The sequence below is a fragment of the Simochromis diagramma genome, unplaced genomic scaffold (genome assembly GCF_900408965.1).
Source record: "Simochromis diagramma unplaced genomic scaffold, fSimDia1.1 OVJJ01000205.1, whole genome shotgun sequence".
In the NCBI taxonomy this organism is placed as follows: domain Eukaryota; kingdom Metazoa; phylum Chordata; class Actinopteri; order Cichliformes; family Cichlidae; genus Simochromis; species Simochromis diagramma.
This window is the reverse complement of record NW_024386782.1, coordinates 2,240,192-2,265,626: the sequence shown is the minus strand read 5'-3', so window position 1 is coordinate 2,265,626 and position 25,435 is coordinate 2,240,192. Positions and strand designations below refer to the sequence as shown.

Here is a 25,435-nt window from a genome sequence, read left to right as displayed (position 1 = left end):
AAACATTACTCCACTCCAGCTGTGAGAGAGTACTGCCTGCTGTGAGCTCTCACACACACCATGTGGAACATACATGTGATTTTCCCCTGCTCTCCCATGTGGCTGTACTTTCGACTGCAGGCACACACACACACACACACACACACACACACACACACACACACACACACACACACACACACACACACAAGCACACGCACACCAAAAACCCCCTGATGAAAAGTGAGCTCTGACTAAACCACTGGGTTACACTGCAGTAGAAATAAAAACTGCTTAATTATTATCACGAATATTACAAATCCAGAGAAGATGTATTCAGCTTTTCCTACAATAGGATGTAGGGAAGACTGTGACATGCTCAAGGAGACACTCGACGCCTGCTGCAACGGTAAACAGCCCGTCACGTGGTTGTGGTCCTACACGCCATCGGGCTAAATGGTGGGGGAGGTCTCTCTCAGCTGCACATTCACTCGCTCCCTCCATCCTCCTCCTCCAACAACGACTCCCTAATGAGTAGCAGGACAAAGCCAACCGCAAAGGCCCGATACTGGAGGGGTAGGGGAGGTAACAATACCCAGCAAAGTGCCATCTCTCACATATAAATATCTGGACTATAAGCTGAATTAGATGTTCTTAAATACCTTACACAAAATCTATGAGGTATAAAGGCTCTTCTATTTTCTGCCCCTTCAAAAGACGAAAGAAAAATCAAACAAAAAACAAAGAAGAAACAGCAGTATATCAGGAAGAGTCTATCATTTGTATCTGTAATGAATGCCTGGCCATATATTCAAATTAAGGGTTTGTGGTGTCTGGTCAAAGTAAGCAAGCAATTTAAAAAGCATAAAGAGCTGTTAGCTTACTATTCTACCCAGTATAATTGATATTTTTAAAATGGTGCTCAAAATTTATACTGGGGGGGGAACCCGGGAATAAACAGATGTAAATTATAATTGTCAATTGTGACAACAACAACATGTAAGCATGATGCCTGGAGCAGCAACAATCAGTTACTTAATTTATTATACTAGCAATTAATTACAGGTATAATCAACACCTTAAACAGCTTCTTTTACAAAACAGTTTTTAAAAAAATATTGTGCCATATTGCAAAAACAACAAATTTGGGTTCTGGACACATTACCCTGACGAGAGGTATTTTGGACTTTTTAACTCATAAAAAGAAATAATATTACCTGCAGCCACAGACTTTAAAATGCAATCACAACCTGTCTATTTTTTAAATGCAGAGTCACAAAAAGAGGTTGTATAAGCCCTTCATATCTTTGGGCTCTTAAAGTCACTCTCTTGTCATTCTCCTGACTCAACTATGCACCAAATTCAAAGCAGCATAACATTTCCAGCACAATGTAAGTGCAGCTTTCTTCCTCCCATCACTGGGTCATCTTAACTGAAGGCGCATTTCGACAAACAGCAAAAGAGACACTGGATGCCTCGAGGAGGCCGTTCACCTCTCACTACCCTAACCCCAGACAGGCGAAACACGCTGCCTCCCACCAGAGCGTCTGGCCTTCGTTCCAGTAGTTTTTGGCTTTCATAAATAAGACTGGCACACTGCTGGAAAGAGGCGAAGAGCACTGGTTAAACTCTCTGGCATGGGAAAAACATGGGTGGATATTAAGTAACTGTTCAAACCTGTACCAGTCAGCTGCTGCCAAATCTACAATGAAGCTAATAGTTTTTTGGTAGTACGACAGCAACTTTTATAGGTGTATTTAGTCACTTACAACAACAACAAAAAAAAGTTTTGTCGTACAACTAAGTACACTTCATGTTTCATCTCCATTAGATACAGCATTTACTTTGCTAATGTCAAATACTATTATGACACCAGATTCTTTTGCCAAATCAATACTATGAAAGACATAATAAATTCATTTAAAGACCAGAAATTGTTTTTTGAGCTTTATTATGTAAGACAGTGTGCTGAACAATTTCAGTCTTATCCTTCACTTAAATCACTTAAAAAAAATAAAAGAATAATAACTCATCTAAATCTACAAGGGCGAGGCTCGGGACATGGCTTGCACACAAATAAAAGCCTCGTCAAATAACATGTTTGTACATGAGAGGATGTAAATAGGGTTAACTTCACTGGCACGAGAATAAGGCTCTAACCCGAACTGATGAAAAATGCCCACTAAACTGGTTCGAGAGAGTCTGACAGCCTTAAGAAGCCTACCGCTACTGCTCCGAATGTAGGTTAATGATCAGATACCCAAGCAGAGGACAAGAACAATGAAGCCTTTACTGCTGATTACGGGTTAAAAGGAGGGGGAGGGAATGTGGGAGGGATTAGACCAAAGGTTAGAACCCAGGCATAGGTCTTGTTCTCATTTCCACCACATGGCCAAGCTCACTTGACTCAATCAAACACTGGAGAGCTGTTGCTGCTCGAGGAAATATTGATATCCACAGTATGGATGGAGAATTGGGGAATTTTTAATAAAAAAAAAAAAAAAAAAAAAAATCTGACTTTGAATTAGCAATTATCAGACTTGGCATTAATAACAGTGAGCTATATGCAACAGAAATGCATCTCATGTTGGTAACAAAAACTATTAACTGAAAAACATCCTGTTTAATACATGTTAAAAAAATGAATTAAAAAAAAAAGCCTCATCACTGTTGCAACATGTTTGCTAAAACAAAACGCCCTCCTTTTCCTTTCAGAGAATTTGTAGGCAATGATTTAAAGCCCCTGGTGGCAAAGACATTACCTACATGACTATGAAACAAAACACATCTGCAGCTAACAAGGTGTCACAACCACAAGGAATCCTATCCACTCGGTTCCATATGAGCAACTAGCTGGCCACAGTCTGAAAAAATAAACTGTGAGGCAAATATTGTGTCAGTTTTCATTATGACATTCAAGATACGACTCCATCTACACCTGTCAAATCCTATTAAACTCGATGAGCTGCCGATCCGATCACAGGCCCGACACATGGCTGCCTGCGCAGTGCCAAAACCACAGCTCTGCAGTGCCAGACTAAGCTTAGATGAGACCAGTGTGTGTGGAGAGGTTGAAAAAGCAACTTCAGCTTCATGCTGCGAGGAATCTACAGATTACATAGCACACCAACCTTTTACCTTTGATTTAAACCTCTTAAGTCAACAATGAAATACCAAAATTGCTCTTGAATAACTGGAAGTTAATCAGTTAATTGTCTGAAGGCCTGGTTGAGTAAAATATTTAAACCTCTCCTTATTTCAACACTATAGTCTTAATGCTTAAGAAGACACAAGATGCCTTGAATCAACAACGCAGAGACAGCAACCATTTTCAGAGCTGGTATATTTTTTTTACAGTCAGCCCCACAAGACATGCAGCATATTAATGTTTTTTTTTTTTTTTTTATATACCAATTTGTATTCTAAAGTGTTTCATTTAAAGAGTGAGGCTGTGTGGAGCTAAAGGACAAACTCAGAAACATTAGATATTCATTGAAAGGAGTTAACCATTTACCTTCCCTTGGTCATTTTACACTGAAAGTGGATGACCTTGGTACTAAAATACATCAATTAGCTTAACAATTACATGAGGTTTTACAGCGTTTAGGACAGTTGGTTAGATCTGTCCATTACAGTGCACTCAGTGCTCCTGCGCGATTTCATATTACTGTGCTTTAGTGTTTTGATGAAGTGGTCAATACTGGAACACTACATAAATCCATGGACCATAATACACCACAGCCACACCATTAAAACCATAAAGAGGCACAGGCTAATCTGTAGTTGTAGTACATGAACAGCATGAACAGAAAAACAAAACAAAAAACAAACAAACTGCATAGCCCACGTTGCATGTTGTTCCATGAACCATCACCAATGCACTGCCATACTGAGCGTCTGACTTTAACATGTTCCACCATTTTAATGCTGTTGTAGACAGCTGGGAGCAGTACCAAAAGGCCTCCCTGTCTGGACAACGTGCCCCACCAAACTGCAAAACCTGCTGAGCGAAACTCAAGGTGGGAGTACGATCCAAGTCTAACTGAACCACCCCAGAATGTGTAAGAACTTATCTTAACAGATATCTTCAACATGCAGAACCTGCAGACAAGGTAAAAGGTTTTTTGTACTGCAAGATTTCTGGTTTCTGTTTGCAGCCTGGGCTGTATTACACAATCTTGTTGGAGCAGTTGGTGGCTGCATGCAGGTCAAAAGAAGGAAATCTTTGGGAGTGTCTTTCAGAATCTGCCAAAGTTCCCATGTCTGTTTGGGTGGCACAAAAGGAGCCTACATTTTTCATGTTGTGGTTTATTAGTGTATATAAGTCACCCCCTTCCAAGTTTGTTTAATCTTTACTGTAACCATATGCAGAAACATGAAGAATTTCAACAACTGTGCCCAATTTCAGCAGGTTAATTCTAAACATATCTGAACTGCTCTAAACTGTTTTGTGCATGAAAAGGGCCACAGTTGATTATACTTCAAACAAGCATGTTGAACACATGCTTTGCTTTGGTTTCACGTTATTTAATCAATAAATGTTTGTTTTCAATTGTGTCTACAAAAACAAAATGAAACTGATTAATGTATGAGTTCTGCCACATAAAAATGTCTTTCCTTATTACTACATGTGCAATTAACTTTAATAACAAAAAAAAAAAAACCTTTAAATTTAATGGGCTGGCTGTAGCTCAGGAGGTAGAGCTGTCATCTACTTATTGGAAGGTTTGTGGTTCAATTCTTGGCTGCTCCAGTCTGCATGCCAAATATTCTTGCGCAATATAATAAACCCAAGTTGCTCTCCAGTGCATCCACTGGAGTATAAATGTGTGTGAATGTTAGACAGAAAGCACTTATGTAGAAAAAGCATAGACAATAGCGCTTTTATGAATGGGCGAATGAGGCAAGTTGTATAAAGTGCTTTGAGTGCTCAGGTAGAGTAGAAACAGTGCCAACATTGCTATGTTGCCGTTGCTTCAAATATTTTAAACAGTTAGTAAGACATAAAACCCATCATCAAAGGCAACCCTAACTTTTATGTAAACATACAGTGGAGAATATGATAGGTTACTTCCTGTATAATAACCCTAAGCGATCTCAATTGTAGCCTGTTTTCACCTTAGCTTTAAACCCATTTAAAATGAAAACTAGCACAGTCATGGATAGCATAAAGCAGCATGCAGAGTACTGCCAATGATTAGCACAATCTGATCACATTTCTCCACTCAAAAAGAGCTCAGTGACGCGATTTATTCTACAACCAAAAGGAATCCACTGAAATTGTCCTGTGAATGAAAATCTCATTAACCTATTTTACAGCAGGAGGGTCCTCAGCCTTCCGAAAGCATGGTCACAAAACCGAGCCAGAGTAAACAGGATATGACTGCTTTCTTTGGCATCAGTGAAGTGAAAGCAGTCCATGAAGAATGCAAAGAACACACCCACTGTCAAATTGTCTTTTTTCACAATAAACTCGCAACAGACATATCTCTCTCTCACTGCTCATTCATAAAATAAAACTTTAAGAGCTCTTTAATAATTTAAAAACCTACAGCATTGTAATATTGCAACCCAGTCTGTTCCTTCCTTCCTGTGCGCATGAGGTGCATTCACAGTCACGCAGGAAGGTCACAGGCTCTCGAACTGTCGGCCTTTAAAAGCGTACAATAGATTATCAAGCCGTTACACACAAAGATAATGCGCTCAACGTACCAAACAAAAACAACACTTTGCACACATTCAGCTGCTGGCAAAGGCCAGCACATGTTGTGAAATCAGGAGGCTCCACCCTCTTCACAGACACATGCACAAGCGCACGCTTGCTAGGCCTCTTGAAGACGCAGATACTCGGCTGATGGAGCCAACTGCAGGTTCTGGTCTAGCTTGAGGCACATCACATCATGACCACTGCTTGCTTTCATGCTCCCTTTTGAACTGCAACCCAATAAGTGTAGTCGACAAGATGAAGTGAAAGTGATACAGAACAGAATTTTAAGCTGCCTCAAATAGAGGAAACAGATAATTTCTTTGGCTTATTGTGCTTGGAGTTTTTCCCGTCACATTTGTTGTAACCTTTTTAAATTTCACTCCATCTTCTAAGCTGACCAATCTTCACCATCACAAAGCTTAAACGGCGCAGCCACAGTAGCCTCAATGACCAATAATGGCAATTTATCAATACTCAGTGGGCAGTGGTGTTCACTTTTCTGAAGAGTGAAGAGTAAAAAACAAAAAAAATGACTGTTTGGGGGGGGATTTCCCTGAAGATATGGCCCTGCTGTGAGCACTCAAAACAAAAAAGAGGAACCCCAATCAGAATGTTAGTAAAGTAAAACAGCTTTATTACAACCATAAGTCATTCTTGCTCTTTCTTGCTGTGAAATGCTGCAATATGGCAAAGATCAGACCAAGCAGACAACATATAGGCCCAAAATACCAAAGATAGCCAAGCTAAAACTCTCAATGTGAAGGACTCGAGTACAAAAGGCACAAGTTTAGGTCTCAAACAGACTGCTTATGTTTCACATGAAATGAACCAATACATTTAGTAAGCTTAAGCTCATATGAAATCATTACTTTCCTTCACTCAGTGATGTCCAAGTCATCAATGACTAGTACCTCAGACCCAAAACTCTCTGCTTTAAAGACAAGAGATTTTTGGCTTTTGTTCCATCAGAATTTTGCAATCAGGAAACCAAAATGATAATAAATAAAATCTAAGACATCACTTTGTGTCTAGGCTTAACCCTAAACCCGTGAAGGGTTAATACCTTTCTCTCTTGTTCTCTAAGAGAATGTCTTCTAAATAGCTTAAGACATTTTCCATTGCACCGATCTGCATTTAGAACCCTCCACCTCCATGTGAATGTTACTCCTTTAATCTGCCGCCTCTTATTTTTCCCCCTTCTTAAATTACTTCTCACCCAAAAAATGCATAACGCACAAAACATTTGATATGGCAAGTTAGGCATTGTGTTAAGGAATAAAACAAATTACAAAAACAAAATATTGTATAATACTGGAGACAAAAACAATAAAAACTGGAAGTATTATGTACTTTCCACTGTATGAAAATTAATCCAAATGAACAACTGTAATGCAAACAAATTTTCTCAAGAAGTGCACTGTAAAGAGGAAATAACGTATGCCCTTACATAATTGCTCAGGCATTACAGCACCTTAGTCAATACCCTATTCTCTAAGAAGCTTATAGTCTGTCTGGAGAGGCTTTATACTATAGATGTCATGCTAACGTTTTCCAGTTATTTTTAGAGCAAGCCCTCTTTGTGCTTGCATTATTAAGCAACAAAATATTGGAAGGAGTCTAATAAGAATCTAAGAAATCTGAAAATTTGACGTAGCTGGACTTTCAGTTCAGTATTAACTGTGTACTTGGGCTGCATTTCTTTACAAGCGTCTGCATGGCTCTCAGCACGTTTCTGTCTATGCCTCTTATGACGATCTGCCTCGACGGCATGTGTAAAACTGATGTGACTGCAGATTCTTTCCCACCATCTGATTTCCATGATCTGGCAGAAATAAGAGGAAAATTTGATTTTTGAGAATCCAGACCTGTCACTATGCATGCGAGTGTGATCAGAAGATAAATGCTGGCATTAAATATTGCCAAGACAGCCAGAGAAAATATTTCAAACTGACCAAAACTGCTCTGTAATTAATGTCTCAACCACAGCGCGACCGCAAGAAGCAATTATTCAGATGATCACTTTATTAGTATATGACAAAGCTACAATGTTAAATACAAAAACAAAATGCTCCGTCTAAACATAAGTAGTTTTAACTTGCTTAATGACATTACTTTTAAATAACAGTTTTTCCTGCAGATCAAACACTTCATCGTTACAGGAAGTCATATCACATTGACATATGGATTGATACGCAGTTGTGACAGTTGAGTCACAATTGAATAGCTGTTTAACATGCCCCTCCTTTAAGGCAAAGTCTCACCTGCAATTGACTACGCCATGAGACAAACTCTGTAAGGGATTTGTAGACGAGCAATAAAAGCTAATTTAGTGTCTGAAGGAAAGAAGGATGAGTGAAAATGAAAGCAAAAGCTTTGGAAGAGCAACACAAACGAGATCCAATCAATGAGAAAGAGGAAATTAACATATCATATGCCAGTTCTAACAAAAATACTCTCAGAGAACAACAGGTCATATTCTCTTGCGGAAACTGGTTGAATTTTAAATAAAAAAAGAAAAACAAAAAAAGATTTGCCAGCTGGCTTGTGAAACTGATCGTCATCAAGCTACATGTCAACCGATATCTGCCCACTGGCTCTTCACCCCATACATGTGCTAGACATTTTTGATGAAGGTGTCAGCCAGCTTATTATCAAAAGCAGATTTTTAAAAGTAAAGTTAGTCATATGCCTGTGAGTAAATACACTATAATAGAACTGTCAATGCAATGATAGGATGGGCAGACTGGCAACTGCAGACAAAGTGCATTAACCTCCTAGGACCTGCCGTCCACATATGTGGACATCATATTTTGGGTTATTTAGACCAAAATACCGTAATTGTCGGGCTATAAGCCGCTACTTTTTGCACAAGCTTTGAACCCTGCGGCTTTTAGTCAGGTGCGGCTTTTCTATGGATTGTCCATGAGCGGATTTGTTTTGTTTGTTCCGCTGTTATACGGCACTACGTTGCCTGGCGGAAGGATCGGGGTTCAAGAGTGGTATGTTGGTCACATGTCCATCCGCCAGGCAACGTAGTGCCGTACGAAGTAGCGCAAAAAACAAACTTCAAAGTAGCACTACGCGTTCAGCTGGAGGCGTGGATGATGAGCGGCGATAAACTTGCAAAAAGCAAGTTATGCCCAACTCCACCATTGGATTCTGACAGCGTGGAAAAGTGTGAAAACATCCACGATCACCAACGGATTTCGAAGGGCTGGACTGCTGCATGATGGAGAGGAGGACACCGCCATGGCCCTTCTGAGGGTGTTCGACTCTGACACGGTCAACGAGGATTTCTTTGGTTTTGAAAGTGACAACGAAGGAAAGAAGCTGAGAGTGGATGACGAAGCCATCCTGAGCCTGTTCGTATCCGACACTGGAGGAGAGGACTTTGGTGGTTTTAGTGCGCAGGAAGAAGAGAAAGATGGTGGTGAATGACTGACTTTTCTTCTTGTTAAAGCCGTGTCACTGCACCTGAGCCTAAAAGGTAGGCCGAATCAATTGTTCTGGTGTGCTGTAGGTTATTGTTATGTACTACATTTGTTACTCATTTATGAAGCACAGTACATGTTTTGTACTTGTAATTACCGCTACTTGTACATATACCCTAAAAGGTTATGCAAATATGTACCCATAACTTGTTTTTCAAAATATTAATAAAAGTGATGTGTCTCCAAACAGCCATCTCTTTCCTGACAATTCCCTTTGTGCATATTCTCTTACATATGATAAGTCAACATTGAAACACCTGCGGCTTTTAGTCAAATGCGGCTAATGTATGTACAAAACAGGATTTTCCCCTGATTTTAGCTTGTGCGGCTAATATTCAGGTGCGCTCTGTAGTCCGGGAAATACGGTACTCAATTTTGCTCTACCGGGGCCTGATATCCATTTACGAGGACATTATACTGCTACTGTTCTATCAAAATTTTAAATGAATATCCTCATATGTGGCTCTGATTTTTCATAAAAAGACAAATCAGGTAAAAAAATAAAAATAAAAAAAAAAATCTGGTAATTCTTTGTTTTTACATTCATTGGGCCCCAATATGCTCAAATATCAAAGAGAAATTAAAAATGCATGCCGTGGAAGAGTTCGGGTCTTAGGAGGTTAATGTCATTATAATTTCAACGGCTTCTGGAATAATGGGCAATGCCTGCTATCTAATGGCAGAAAGGTGCCCATTTACCTTGCAGTTTGACAACAATGTAAATTCAGCTTGTTGGGAATTTGGGGAAGAATTGCTCTAGTCCTTCCCTAAAAACTCTAACTTACTGTTTAGTGGACCATGAACCAAAATGGCCAAAATGGAGCCTTTGGTAGAAAGATCTATCTCAGGAAAGTAAAACCCGCTAGATTTCTGAAGATCAACCTGTGGAAGGATCAATGATTGCCTTTGTCTCCAGATCGCCCGGTCCACTTTTGGCAAACTGTAACATTTGACCATTTGCTCTGAGATTCTGCTGTTCACCCCATAGCCAACTTGCAGGCCTCTCAAGACATGAGAGTCCTCATGAGCCTGGGGCTCTTTTCACCCCCACATGCAACCACAGACTTTATGCAATTAGACTGAAGAGGAACTTTACTATCAAAAAACACCCACTGGTCAGGACATGCAACCATTCATGTTTTTAATGTACTAAGCCTACCTTTCCCTACCTCCCTCACATTTTCTAGGTGTTTGTTTTTCATTTTAAATTATATCTAAAGGTCAATAAAACCCACAAAAAAGACTTTAAGTTGAAAAATGTTGAGCTGTCTTACCGCACCAATAACAAAGGTAGCCAGGCAGAAACAGAAGAAAGTGAACTGGTGCTTCAGCAATGCAGACATAACAACAAAACAAACACGACATTGGAGTATGTCTTGATGAGTTTGAGTGTGACATGCTGAAACTTTGAAGGGGATAGTAGTATTTACACAGCTTTTCTCTTGTCCTTTTGTGTTGTTTGTGTGTCATCCGGCACATGTGCAAGTCTTTTATTACTCCTAAGTACTTGTTTGGGCAGCTATTTCGAAAAATTTAATTATTTTAAAACCCCAACATCAAAACCACTAACAGGTCAACAATGAAATGTTTTCTGGAAACCTTTATATAAATGTATTTATTAAAAAAATAAATAAAAAAAATATCATACTGACACCACCACCCAACCAACCATTGTTACACTATGCACAGAGGTTAACAGTAGAACATACCAAACCCTAACCCTAATGCTATCTTTAATTTCACTTTGGACTGATTTATTTAAAATCTTGAGGTGAAAAGTCAAACAAACAAGCAACTTATTGTTTTTGAAATTGCTGATTAGTAACACAACACCTCCAATAGCAGCCACCATGGCTGTTGGTAGCAGCTAACAGCAGGACAATGTATCCCAGTATTCTCTGGAAGAACATGAAAAGTAAGACAAACAAACAAACAAACAAACAAAAAAAAAACCAACAACAAAAAACAAAGAGTTCAAAGTATTGACTTGACCTACAAACTCTCTGGATCCCCATGCAATCTATCCTCTATCTGATGCAGCACAACAAGTCCAGTCCATGGAGCCCATACCCCAAGTCTGCTCAATTATGGCAATTCACATTGAGATCACAGACAAAAGCATCAAGCACAGATTGCCAGTACAAAAGCCGGGAATGGCATTTGATGCTCCTTTCCAGTGGCTCCACAGTAGTGCTTTACACATTCACCTAAGAAGCCTGAGATCCCCGGTTCAGTGCTGTGAAGAAACACAAATCCCTGTGGGGTTGTGTCATGAAGGGCAACCAGCACAAAAAGAGATTCATCCAAATTCAACATCTGGAGTTACCCACTGTAGCGATTCCTCGTGAATAAGGGAGCAGATGAAAGCAGCTTTTTTCAAATTGAATTCTCCTTTCTCTACTTGTTAAAACCAAAGTGTTTTCAGACAATTAAAATTGTTTTAATATTAGTGCTGACCAAAAGATGATCTAAATCTGGTACAGCATGTCAAGGAGTACGTCTGGAGGTTAATAGAAGGACAGAACACTGACTTTATGCTTCTGCTGGGAATTTATGTAGAGCTTAGGATGTAGCACATGCCAGTGCTTGTGCTGACTGTGTCAATGGCGATGTGCACATTAGGTTGTGTCTTAACTTTAACAGAGGAGCATGAATCTGATACACACGCAGCAAAGGAAAAGGTGCCATGGATTTATAACACAGGGCAAATGAGTGCACAGATGTGATAAAAGAAGGAATTGCCTTAATTGTTTAATCTAATTTTAAATCATTAGATTGAATGTAAATTCTGATTAACTGGAGAGCCCTAATATACCCTTAAACCTATACGCCCCAAAGAACCTAATCTTTTGTAGAGAATCACACCGTTACACTGAGGCTATGCATTTTTAAAATCACCAATTAAGTAATACAACTAAATAAATGTTGTTTGCAATGAACAAAACGATAAACAAAAGCCAGGTGCCTTTTTGTTACTTAAAACTGACATTTATTATTGGACACCATCATTTAATTTGCTTCATCAGTGTCAGCTACTAAACTACCAGAAGACTGAAGTGAACAAAGAAAACCCTTTCAAACAAAAAGAAACATCTTCTCTTCAATGGCACCACAAAAAAGGCACCCATGACGCACTGCAAGAAAGAGCTTGGTAATATACTGCAGTGTCAATTATGTGTCCTACTCGTATTGTCATAACCTTTAGTGCCGTGGGAGGTCTCATTCATCCTCAGGCAAATCATCATCACATGATACTCAGTTGCCAGTGAGAGAGATGTTAATACAAACTCATTACAGAAAGTAAAAGAGTATTTAAAAAACAAAAGTTCGAGGTGACACAAGCACACTAATGAAAAGCCTACTAATCCCACCACGTACAATTGAGTCCAAAACAGCAGTGACCAATCAATCAATCAAGGGAGAAGACAGCACTTTAATGCCTGAAGAATCATGTTCCCTAATATGAGAGTGATATGTTCTATTGATAAAAATCAGCTACTGCCAATTTAAGTCTATGAATAACATTTTTATTTACTGTTCTGTCTATATAAAATGTATCTAAAGGAATAGCAGATTAACAGTGGACTACATTTAACAAAACATTAATATGAAAAAGTATCATTATTACTACATCCTAACTTGCTCCTTAATACATTGTTAATAAGCAAATAATTGCAGCATGGTCCTGGTGATTTATCTAAATTGCAGCTGAGGTTAAGGTTAAGTTTAAAAAAATGATTTAACAAGATTTATTCTAAAGGAATTGTAATTACAATTGCGCAAGAATTTACTCATCATTGAGGACTAACCATTTAAGGTATTTAAGTGCTGTTCCTTAGTAGTAAGGTCAATTATGATGTGCCATGGCGAACTGGAAGTATGCTTGCTGTTACACAACCTTCTATAATCTTAACACATTCAGTTTAATTAATCAGTTCCTGGTTTAAGGTCAGCTAAAGAGTGAAATTACTAAATATAACTTTAACTGAAATGACAAACAGATCACCCAGTTTTAAGAGTATTTTTCATACATTCCTGTAAGATTTGGTTATCTAAAGGGCCACAGACACAAGCTGATGCTACAATCAATTGTCAGCACAACAGTTGAATTGTAACAATTAATGCTTTATTTTAGTAACTCTCAAATTCTAATGGAGGTTTCTAGAACACTAGCAGTATTCAAGTCAATATTCATGTCTCCAAAATTAAAATAAGCCCCCCAAAAGAGACAATAAGAGTATGTGTTTCTGACAGTTGGTTTCTTATGGTTTTATTTTTGATGTAACCTTTAAGCAGCTGCTTGATTAGTTAATCTCTGATTATGACACGTTTTCATGTTTGAATTGTGGTGCTAAATAGCATTCTTCTTCATGATCCCAAAATGAACATTTCTTGTAATATTGAAAATGAAACAATTATTTTAAAATGGCCAGTTAACTGTATTTACACGTGCTGTTCCTTAACAAAGACATAAAAAATATATTTTACATTTAATACTGTTGTTTTTTTTAACTGTATGAAAAACAGATTAATTAAACACCATTACAATATGACTATTACACTGTCTACATACTGCATTCAATATAATAGTATAAGACGAATACACAGTATTTTGTATGAGACAGATGTCACTTAAAAATACTGCCACTAGGACCAATTTCGGACTGATTCTAAAAAAAAATTAAAGCTTCATTTAACAGTGTAGACGTGCTGCAATCCAATAAAACTCTTTAACTTAACGTATGTTCAATTTCAGGTTGACGTTTTGGTTGATTCAGACGGGTTGCTGCACAGATAGCCATGTAAAGACAGGCAGCTTTTGTATCAGGCAACACACCCCCAAGATGTCACAGTCACTGCCTGGGAGGCGCAAGCTCCGGATTTCTCATAGCTATGCTAGTTCCTTGAGAGAATTTACAAATCGTAACTACATTTTACAGCATATTGACTGCTACTGTCCCGCCAAACTACGCTGGTTGTAAATAAACGAAGTGGCGTTGGCTCGATCATTGCAGAAACCACCACCCACCAACGTTAATGCCGCTCGTGCTTCCAATAATCAAAAAGTAATGTTGTTGAGCGCTAAAATTCGCAACTTGGACATAGATAATAAACACGAGCTGTGGTGTTAGTTGATTAATCTGGCGGTGAAATTCGTCTTGCGAGTAAATATGTTGTCTAATGCTAGTGCTTGGCCAGGACAAGGCAAATTCAAGTTCACGTTTCGCGATTAAACAGCAACAGTCAACACAGGGAGCACAGCACAGCCCGAGACAAAAGCCCACTGCAGCTCCTTTACTGCCCTCACAACGATCCCCCTCCCCAGCGCTTAATCTAAGCTAGCTAGCGAGCTTGTTCCCAGACCTACACAGCCCCGTTGGCTGTCTGGCTGTCTGAAGCTAACCCAGCTCGCTCTGCTTCGCCCCGACATTTTCCTATCAGCGCTCTGTATCCTCGCTTTGAAAGCACCGAGCTACTAAAGGCAGTTACTGGGGTGGAAATTTCAGTTAGCGTAGAATAAGTCCTCAATGTGTGTAACGCACGTGGCGCACAACTATACCAAGCCCACGCAAACACATAACATTCCCATTTTCGCACGCAGTTTACGTCAAGTTAGCTTAACGTTAGCCAGCTTGCAGTACAACTTAGCCAGATTGCTAGGATTTTTTTACCCATCCTGATCCGAGGCAGTCAAACAAGAAACCTCGTTTTGCGCTTACCTTTAAAAGGGGTTACACGTTCCCACCGACTCATTCAGGTTCCGCTATATGTGACTATTGCGCAATATTAACAGTTAATTTCCTAAATACTGGACGTTAACCGTAGCCTACGGCTGTGTGACGTTCATCGCTGGTTTTGAAAACATCCAAGCCGTTCGTCGCTCGTCCTCTCGGAGAAAAACCTAGCAAAACATGCAAGCGTCATTTTCATTGGTAGGGAGAAATCATGTGACCACCAGAGCACCACCGAGCTTATAAGGTCTGCGTCTGCTGGATAGACTGTAGATGGGTATGTGTCAAACGGTTTAACTTTCATTTAACCGAAGCCGTGAGTAAATTCGCATCTTTAATTTTAAGAATACGCTTTTTGCTGAGACATGTTGTACGTTAGCGGCGTGTGTAGCACCTCAAAGTGGCTTTTGAGCGTGTGTATTTGAACCGAAAGGAGGGAGAGAGAGGGAGAGAGAGAACAGGAATGGGCACTTGACGTCATCTTTTCCGCTGCTGTGCTGCGGTCAGTGGGAACTTTCTCGAAGATCACGGCTGAGGTTAACAGAGGAATGGCGTTTTCCTTCTTTGTCGTGAGCATGGCTGCGGACTTCAGGCCGCAGTTTCAGTAATTAGCCGATCTGGTTAAGTCGACCTATTAGCCCGCCAATTCAGTGTATGAGCCAGCTTAGAATTGGTTGCGCAGTGACATTTGCATCATGTTGCATGCATTGCGCATGCGTCACCGTGCATAATGTTATATGTTGCAGAGAAGAGCTGGGTTGAAAGCGTATTGGTACGAGGAAAGTGGGGGAGGGGTACCGGCTAGACATGAAAACGGCCTCGGGATGGGATGAAAATGAAACGACAGGACCAGTTGTAGGAAGCGGGGTGCTGTTCAAGGCTAAGGGGGCTGTGTTTATCATGTAATGTCTTGAATGAATCAACTTTAAAGGTGTTTAAGCAGGCGGAATCTTAAGGTCAATATGTGGTCCTTTTGTTAATAAAGTCAGTCACAATGATACTACCCACAGTCTAGTTTGGAGTATATTAATTGGAGATGTACTAGATGAAAGAATTTTTATATTATTCCTGTCAGAACCATCAGGTAGTCTCTATTAATGTCTTAAATGTATGTCCAGAACCAAATATAATGAAACAATGTCAATAAACCACATTTGAAATGAACTAAATAGAGGTAACATGTAGTAAAATAACTTTACAATTTAATCATAATTTGTTACACCATGCGTAGCAGCATATCTGGTGGTATTTACTGTTTACCAAAGGTTTTCTTTATGAATAAACAATTTAAATGTCACTGATCCACAGTAATTGAAAGACATCTAAAATTGGTCCACTAAAATATATTTACATCCAGTAAAATTCAGAACAAAATATTAAGGACCAAAAATGAATTTTGTAGAGCTAATGTTAATTAAAAAGGTTTTATACTTTTTGTTTTAGCATGTGTAGTACTTCAACAAACATCTAATAGCTTTAGCTTGTACTGTGAGCTTTTAATTACATGATTTTTCCATAGGGGCATACATGGTAGGAATATGCATCTTATTGTGCATGTGCTATGCTGTAATTTTGAGATGTCATATTTGAATGAATTTGAGTGTACAAAGGATGTGATTCATACTTAAGTAAAAACCCTTCATAAGGTTTCCATAGGTGGCCATCACTGAAGTGGCAATGACAGTGGAAACTGTCACATAACTTACTGAGGTAGAAATACATACTATTTATGTAGTATCACAATATGCACAAAAATATTTAGCTTTAGGCTTACATTGACGTATTAAGCTTTACTATTCCAGTCCTTTAGCCAGCTTTGCTTAGAAGTATTTAGAAATATAACAACTGCTACAAATCCTGCATTTCATGTTTCCAGTTTTGTTTTCCTTGTTGGAATCCATGTAAGTGAGACACTGACACCTTGAGAACATGTACAGGAACAATTTATTTACACAATATATCTGACTTAACCATAACAGTTTCACTGACAGCTTGCCTTTGTAGCAAGCAGAGAGTGGCCCAGAGAAATGTCTACAGGTCCGATCTTACACCGAATCCTGGTCCTTTAGGAGGCTCTGTCAGGGAAGTCAGTCCGCCTGCAGGCTCACAGGAGAATCGGCCACTCCTATAGAAAAAGAACAAACGTCTTCATCTACAATCAGTTCACATATGACTTTAAAATTATATAAGAATCTATTATGCAAATTGTGCACGTACCTGGGTCCTGGTGGAGGGACTCTGCCTGCCTTAAGCTCATCAATAATATCCTCGATATCCTTTGGTGTAAGGTCCTCCTAGAATAAGGGATGAGACAAATAAAATTTGAATTTGAATTTGAGAGCAGCTTAGCTTTTGGTCATCTGATGGTCCATGTTTTGATTTTCACATCCTCCAATCTGTAAGAAGATCTATTATATTCTAAAGACAGGGGAATACTTTAAATACTATCTTTGTAATTCAAAGGAAATTATGATGATTTATTCTAAATTGAATAAATGGATAAATACTACATCAATGTCAGATTGACCATGTCAGTCAGTGACTGTATTTCACCCAACAGCAACTTTTCCCAACTTTCAAAATATCTTATTGTTGATCTTTAGGACATGCAGGGCAGCACCAATTTATCAATAGTAAGATCTATGAGCCTACCAATATGAGCCAATATCAGCCTTGTTCACTAAAACAAGAATACTGACATCTGCAGTGATATTTATAGGCATCAGTGGCTGATATGTATCTCTTGTATCATATCAGTTTTCCCTGACTATAAAGTATACAGCATAACAGACAGCTAATCGACTTTAAAACAGGAAAGGATTTTTATAATGAAGATTTTTTTTTGGTTTGGCTGCAAGAGGAAACCAAGAAGAGGAAGTAAACAACAACAGAAAAATGATAAACAGGAAAAAAAAAGTACATATACCGTCTTCAGCTTATTTTAAACATCAGTATCGGGCCAGAGTTTCATGATCAGCGCATCCCCAGTTTTCCAATCAATTATTTTTTATGGCCACTAATAACTATAGCCAATAATAATGACTTTAACTGTCAGTAAAGTTCAAAACCAGCTCTGACAGATTTAGCTTTTTTTCCAAGTCGTGCTAAAGAGGATACAAGTGTCAAAATGTGCTTTTTTTTAATTAATTATTTTATTTTATTTACAGTACAGCTACTTTATGATATTGCAGAGCTGAACCATAGTGTTAAAAATGAATGATATAGACTTGCCCAAAACCATAATGGCATTTTTTTCAAATCTCACAATGTTCTTAAGTACAAAGACTGAATGAGGTGGTCTGCTTAATTAATACTGCCTGTGTGCTGCTCCAAAGCTGCTTCTACCTTCATATTTAGAAGCCCCTGAACAACCCGACACAAGTTCAAGCTCTTATTTGCAAACTGTGTCATCCTGAGTAAAACTAAATGTGTAATTGATGACTGAATTAATCTAATCTCCAAAGGCTGTGTGTATGGCTTGAGTGTTAATTATTCACATAAGAAAATGCCAATCTCAGCACAAGGTACTCTTGGTATTAACACATCGTGCCTTTTCTTGTTAATGATGATACCTCAGCAAGCTGAGGTGTTGCGGAGAATTCCTCCTTCACAGTCATCTTTAATTGGGTAATTCACTTAAGCTCGGCTTGCAATAACTAAATGTCCCATGGTAGAATTATTTTCACATGGTTAACCACAAAAGAATCCAAAAAGAAAAATTTTGACATCACACTTGGTTCAAGAAGTTGATATTTTTCCAAACTAATATAACGAATAAGAAAACACTCGTGTTATAGCTGATTATTTCTCTATTTTTTTCTCCCTGCTCTTAATTTCCTTTAGAGTCTTCCATGTTGCAGGCTGTGTCACACCTGCACTGTTTTCCACATGAGAGGAGAACTCCAGAAACGGTGCTCTGTACACATTCTTTGTGAAACTCGTTTGAGCTTTAATCTAATTTGGTTAATTTAGTTAAAACGTTCATCTGCACAGACGACTCGAGCACTCACATAATAGTTGTCGTTGATCTGAACCATTGGAGCATTCACACAGGCACCCAGGCATTCCACTTCTATTACAGTGAACATCTTGTCTGGAGTAGTCTCCCCAAGTTTGATACCTGTGGAGAACCAAATGGAGAGACGCTTCACATATCAGCTAGTCTCATCTGACACTCTACAGATTGTCTTACTAAAACAACAAATATTTTTAACTCGAGCACTAAAGCCTGATGTGCCACAGCTGTTAGCCACATATGTGAGTTAAACGGAAGAGTAAAACTTCACTATGGCTGACTTAAAGAACAAACGTTGTCCTCTATTAAATGTAACGTAGGCTCAAGTGTGTTGACAGTTTCCTTGCTTGATTTCAATCTTGTTTGATGCTACAGCTTGATATTGTTTGAATACCAATGGCAACTGTATATTTATACATTTGTTCTCAGTCTCTGTTTATCTCAAACATACACAATAAAAAAAAAAGTTTGTTTTCATCTGTTTTCATCTCTTCATTGGTTTCTCAGGATAAAATGGAAAAGCACTCTTACCAAGTTTGTTTTGGATGGCCTCCACGATGCTGTCTGAGTTACAGAGCATGCAGGGTGTTGTCGTGCAGATTTGAATGAAGTATTTTCCCACAGGCTTACGTAGGAACATCGTATAGAACGTTGCTACTTCATATACTCTCATTGGAGGGATTTCCAGCACCTCTGCAACCTGAAATACAAAATTTATATAAAATGTGTTCGTTATCATCAGAAAAGCTTGACGAGCATCACTCTGCTGGAAAACACTAAAAATATGACTGTGCCTTGTTCATGGCAGAAATAGGGAGCCATCCATGTTGCCTTTGGGCCAAATCCAACACGGGGATGGTGGCTGCTTGCTTGTGTCCTTCTGGGTACATTGAAGTGATCGCCTCAATCCTCTACAGTGAACAGAAAAAGATATTTTTCCATAACTGTATTTCCCATTTTTATTTTAACAATAAGGCCAATTTATACAGTGAAATAGTCCTAATATGTACATGAATTAAATGATACCGGTACTATAATTGTAGAGTACAGTACAGTAGTAGGTAGGCCATCTATCGTTGAGCTTTTTTTCTACAAAAATACCAGGAAAATACATTGTGTCTGGTGTAGTAAGGTGGAAAGGCAATTAAATAACTACTAAATTAGTTACAAAATAAAGCTAGAGACATCTTAAGCCAATCAACTTGGGTATTTCTGAAAAGAAATTCCAGCTTTTGTACAATAACACAAAATCAATACCTGCAATTATCTGCTATTACTGGTAATGAAAACCACATCAGTGCATTAAAAAAATACTGTTCAACACAGATGCGAGGCTCACCTTCTTGTTCTCCTCAGTGAACTCAAAAGGTGTGTCAGGGTTGTTGTCAGGAGTATCTCTGTGCTAAAAAAGAATAAGGATAACATTAAAGTAGATTAAACTTTATTTATAACAGACACACACACACACATAACCGTCTTCGGTATATAATTATCTGTGTATATATTAAATCTTGTGAAGCTTCTACTGAGGCTGAATTTTTCCTTAACAGCTACCACTTTCATGCGTGAGTAACAGATCTGTGAGCTGCAAACAGTATCTGATAAAATATTAACAGTTCATCATGTAAGCCCAGAGGGAAACAGGTGCTACTACCCAACGAGAGAACAGACTCAACACAGACAACTATTATTTCTGCTTCTGCACACACTGCCCCCTTGTGAGCAGCAAAGCTCCTTTGTGCAATAGAAAAATTGAGGAGGGAAGAAATTTAATGTTTTTTGTTTTTTAATTTAAAGCAGCCAACCAATGCATTAATTAAAGAAGAGTGTCATAAGAATTCTTTTTAAATCAAGCACAGGTTAAAAACAACGTTACTACCGGGGGACTATGGAACCAAGGAGAGTTTCCAATGCATGAAACTATCACAAGATGTTTTCGTGTGGCTGTAATGGCTCCTCCCTGGATAAATTAAGGTCTTTCGGAAAACAGATACCACTGGGATCAATCCTGCACAAACATACTGCAGAGCTGTGTCTTCAATTAATGGCTGAGCCTTTTTTTTTTTTTGCAAAATTTTCAAGTTAGTGACGCATGGACAAAAACACATCTCCAAACCCACCCAAACAGATCAGGATAAGAAAAATACAGCATAAGGACAATACTTGACACTGGTGACAGTAGGTTTATAAGTTCTAAAAACCTTTGCATTTGATCCTATCAGTCCAATAAAGGAGTTGGTATAGTGTTCATATAGGCCAGGTAAGGCTGTCAAATCTTAACAAAGGTTTTATAGTCGTTTCTGAGCGTGTAGGTGATGTTTTCAAGTGGGACACATCTACATATCTCTGAGATCCATCTAAAAATAGGTAGTTGGAAGTCGGACTTCCACATAATGGTTATGCACTTTCTAACAATGCATAGAGACAGTTCCAGGAACTTATGTTGGCTTTTTTCGTAATTGGGTACCAACCTTTAAAATCCCCTAATAAACATATTTGAGGATCTAATGGAAAGAGTAGCTCTAAAACCTTTGACATAATGTTGGAAAATTCATGCCAGAATGCCTTTACCTTTGTGCAAAAACACAAACGCTCCTCAATGCTCTATAAACTCTGGTTTGTATTTATTTAATTTTTGTGGCGTGATGTAAGTTTGATGGAGAATGTTGTAATGGGTCATTCTGTATCTGATATTAATGGTTACATTTAAACATTTCTGACATTATTCCGACCATCGTTCTGCCTCAATTGTTACATGCAAATCGGACTCCCACTTCTCCCGTGACCTGTGTAACCCTGGTTTTGGAGCAGCACTCACTAAGACAGAATACACTTTTGAAATAAGACAAGGTGAGGATAAATACAGTTTCTAAAAGTTTCGTGATTAAAGTCCATGCTTGTGAAAATTTGTTTATGCATGCACCAAGTAAAGAAAGCTGATATGGTGTTGCTGTTTAATCCTGTTTTATGAAGCCCATCAGCAAATCTTTTTCTTAACCCTTCTAAAATGTATTAACATGAATAATTCATTTTCCAATAATAGACAAAAATTGCAGAAGTAAGTGAACTTCTGCCCCAGTGTAACTAAAAAAACAATGTTAGTGTGACATAGTAACAGCTAGACTGACTGCGTTGAACAATGAGCAGTAACAATTAAACTTAGCAGTAATATAGATATAGATAATATTAGAAATGACTACAAATTGTTGCTGTAATTTACAAAATTTTCCATGAGCTGCTGATCTATAGTAACCCACCATGATGAGCTCACACAATGTATAAAAAAAGCCCGTACAGCATCAGCGTGTACAGCATCCGCATGTACTCTGTTTTTATCTGTCACCTTCTACACATTTTGTGCACTGAGGAACGGAAAGTGCCACTCACCACAAAAATGCCACCAGCTCCAGCACGTACAGCAGACTGATGCAGACTCCTGGCCTACAAAACAGAAGAACACAGGTAAAATACCTAGTGATGTCATGGAGCTAAATTCAAACTGATCTCAAATGCCAACATTTCTTACAGTAAACATGCTACTTACATGCAATACTTTTGAGTGCATAACATATGTTAAAAATAATGAATCCAATTCATGACTTGCAGGAGTTCATTCTCTAAGACCCAAGTTTAAGTTGTGTTAGTTCAGCGATAACTAAAACCCCAAAATATCAGGTGGTGCAACCAAAAACACGAGGTTTTTATGTAAAACTAGGATAATGTTGAAGTAAACGTTAACTTAATTTCTATTTAATTTAAATTTCATTTTAAAATTATATGTGTGCCCTTGGTAAGTTAATACAGGTGTTCGAGTAAAAAAGTTTGAAGTGTTTAAAGTTTAAAATGAACCAGGAACTGGGAGGAGTTAAACTGCAGATGTCAAATTAACATTGTGATTTAAGATCATCTGTTAGTTTTCTAAACCTCTTATTTATTTTATTTAAATGTTAGTCTGTAGATTAAACTCCTTCAAGTCATATTTTAAACAGAACTGATGCACTTAGACATAATAAAATATGAATCTCACATCAATGACCCAAAGATTGCAAGACTAAAGACTGTAGGTAATTGTTGACTGACTGGCTCAATGTAAAAGGTCAAATTTATAGTGACTGCTGCGCCTGCCTTGATTTGTACACAACTATACTATTAATAAAGCTTTAAAATACATACAGCAATAAAATGGAAGGTTTGCGCTAGGGCTGGGCGATATGACCCAAAATTCAAATTTCAATATTTTTTAGCTGGATGGTGATATAAGATATATATCTCGATATTTTTTTATTCCATAAAGTAAGAACAGAAAGAGAGTTCTTAGTTAAAGCTGTTTCCCAGATGTCACACAGGCACTTTTATTAACATACAGCATAGGTGTACATGAAAAAATTACTCGAAAATAAATTATGAGCATTTATTAATTAATAATGCTCCATAAATAAACTAAAACAATGTTGTTTTTGTGCATAACAAAAAGCTCACAATTGTGCAGTCAAAATGTAAAATAAAGGACGCTGAGCATAATAACAAAGACAGATTTCACAGCTGCTCTGTTCCCAAGTTCTACTGCGTGACTGACAGCCTGGAGTTTGAAATGTAACCATGACTCTGAACAGGTGCCATTTATGGTCCTTATACACACAAAGTACGGTAATATTACGTTGAAGCACAGTACGTATTACTCCACAGCTCCGTAGTTTACCAAAGTCGTAAACATTTTTGACAGATTGTTTAGCGCCGTGTTCCACATAAAATCGGTTCGCGGTCATCAAGCACAACCAGAATTCATACATCAGGCGCGCTGTCAACTTTTGAGAAAATGAAAGGATTTGCATGGCGTTAGCGTGGTTAGGTCGTTAACACGTTGACGCCGTCCAGCTCCACGCACGGGGCGATGCGCAGTAACTCGTTAACGGAGATTTGCCGTGTCCATCTTGTCGTTGCCTGCAGGTGAAGCTATGGGGGAGGAGGAATTGTGTTCAGTGAAGGAGGGGCGAGCCAGAGTAACGTTGCGTAGAGACAAAAGTGGACGAAAGAGAGGCAAACTTGCGGCTCCACAAGTATAATTAAAACGTAACATATACTATATCGATATAAACGATATTTTCACATCTTATATCTCGTATAAAAATATATCAATATTTTTTTTTAAAAACAACTCGATATATCGCTCAGCCCTAGTTTTCGCCTAAAGTCAAGATTTTTGTTTTCTAGTATGAGAAAAAAATTATTTTAAGAAATCTTCCTCTAAAGCGATGAAGTGGAACTAAACTAAAATGTTTGTTACTGGAAAATCTTATTTACATAAAGTATGACACAATAGTGTAAAGGTGAGTAAAGTTGTGTAAAATAAACCTCTTCGTGTATATTTTAACGTTTCCCACTAGTCCGAAAGAAGATATGAAAACTAAATAACCCCGAATCTATAGATTTCTATTTCTAGTCCACTATATTTAGAAATTAATTGTACTACGTTTGTACTACTGAATTTTCTTGAAATCTGAAGCTGCGAACAATTCTACATCACCATAATATTAAATATACATCTTGTAACAAATTATGCCTTATTATTAAAGTTTAAGCTGCACAGCTGTATATAAAACAATTAAAATGAGCCCCAGTTGCAATGTTGGAGTGATTATACTTATATAATCAAAATGTATGATCTGATAGTACGATGTAATGTGTATGACTGTGAAATGTGACATTCTGCATAGTGAATACCTTAGATAGCTTAAGTACATGTACAGTAACAAATGTGTAGAATTACTACTTTACTAGTAGAAACTTTGCAGTATAATTGATATTTAACAGATCTAAAGCTTTTGCAAGCTGTTATTATACACAAAACAACTTCTTGTGCTGAGGCACTTTTACGTAAATCATTGTTTTATGTAAATTGCAAACAGTGTTATCTGATCCAAGTTTCCAGCTAGATTAATATTAAGTGATTAATATTGCTGTGTTTTCCCATACTGTGAATTTACAGTAGCCATGCAAGCAGTTATATAGGGTGAAGTTAAAGCCAACTGCATGTACACGAGCCTGCTAAAAACCCATTCTAGCGGCTATGTTTTCCTTTCGCTGCACATTTTTCCAGCGATCGCCTTTTAAAAGTTTGACAGCAGAAAGCTAATTTAGCTAGCATGCTAGTGTTACCCAACGTCATTTTGCTGAGCGGCCTCCACTGCATGCCCTTGTGAAGAGTCATAGCATGTTTTTTTCTCCAAGTTATCGAAAATTGCACCCAAACCTTTCCCCAGATCCATAAAAAATCACAACCGTACCGCCTGCGACACTGCGGAGCGAACAGCAGCAGACAGAAACATCTTGTCGCTTGAAGTTTGGTCCCGGTGCGTTAGAAAATGAACGGGACAGCGGTAGCCGACATCAACACAAGCGCGCTCAGGTTCGATTCATACTGTCTGACGCACGACGTGACGTCTGTACGTCTCTGCGCTTAATCGATCCCAGATTCAAGTTGGAGCTCAAAGTCAGTCAACGTTGAGTGTTT

General features: G+C 38.3%; 2 protein-coding genes and 1 long non-coding RNA gene across 4 annotated transcripts in view; 1 reads left to right on the top strand and 2 right to left on the bottom strand.

Annotated features, from left to right (window-relative positions):
- The window catches only part of ankrd12 (ankyrin repeat domain 12), a 37,910-nt gene extending 22,854 nt beyond the window's left edge, over positions 1–15,056 (bottom strand). Inside the window, exon 1 of one of the 2 annotated variants that reach the window (XM_040015957.1) lies at positions 14,898–15,056. The gene's annotated coding sequence lies outside the window, so the exon portion shown is untranslated. The remainder of the gene's footprint in view (positions 1–14,897) is intronic. The other variant, XM_040015967.1, reaches the window with a different exon arrangement.
- A 33-nt stretch (positions 15,057–15,089) lies between these two features.
- Positions 15,090–22,017, top strand: LOC120724060. The gene is made up of 2 exons (XR_005693852.1): positions 15,090–15,186; positions 18,753–22,017. It is a non-coding gene; the product is annotated as an uncharacterized LOC120724060 (long non-coding RNA).
- Positions 16,836–25,345, bottom strand: ndufv2 (NADH:ubiquinone oxidoreductase core subunit V2). Its single transcript, XM_040015992.1, has 8 exons — positions 25,209–25,345; positions 22,312–22,365; positions 20,264–20,326; positions 19,719–19,835; positions 19,456–19,624; positions 18,920–19,029; positions 17,127–17,203; positions 16,836–17,034 (listed from the first exon to the last, which is right to left on the bottom strand). Exons 1-8 carry the CDS (start codon positions 25,248–25,250, stop codon positions 16,941–16,943), a joined length of 726 nt encoding a protein of 241 aa, XP_039871926.1. The 5' UTR covers positions 25,251–25,345; the 3' UTR covers positions 16,836–16,940.
- Positions 25,346–25,435: the final 90 nt, after the last annotated feature.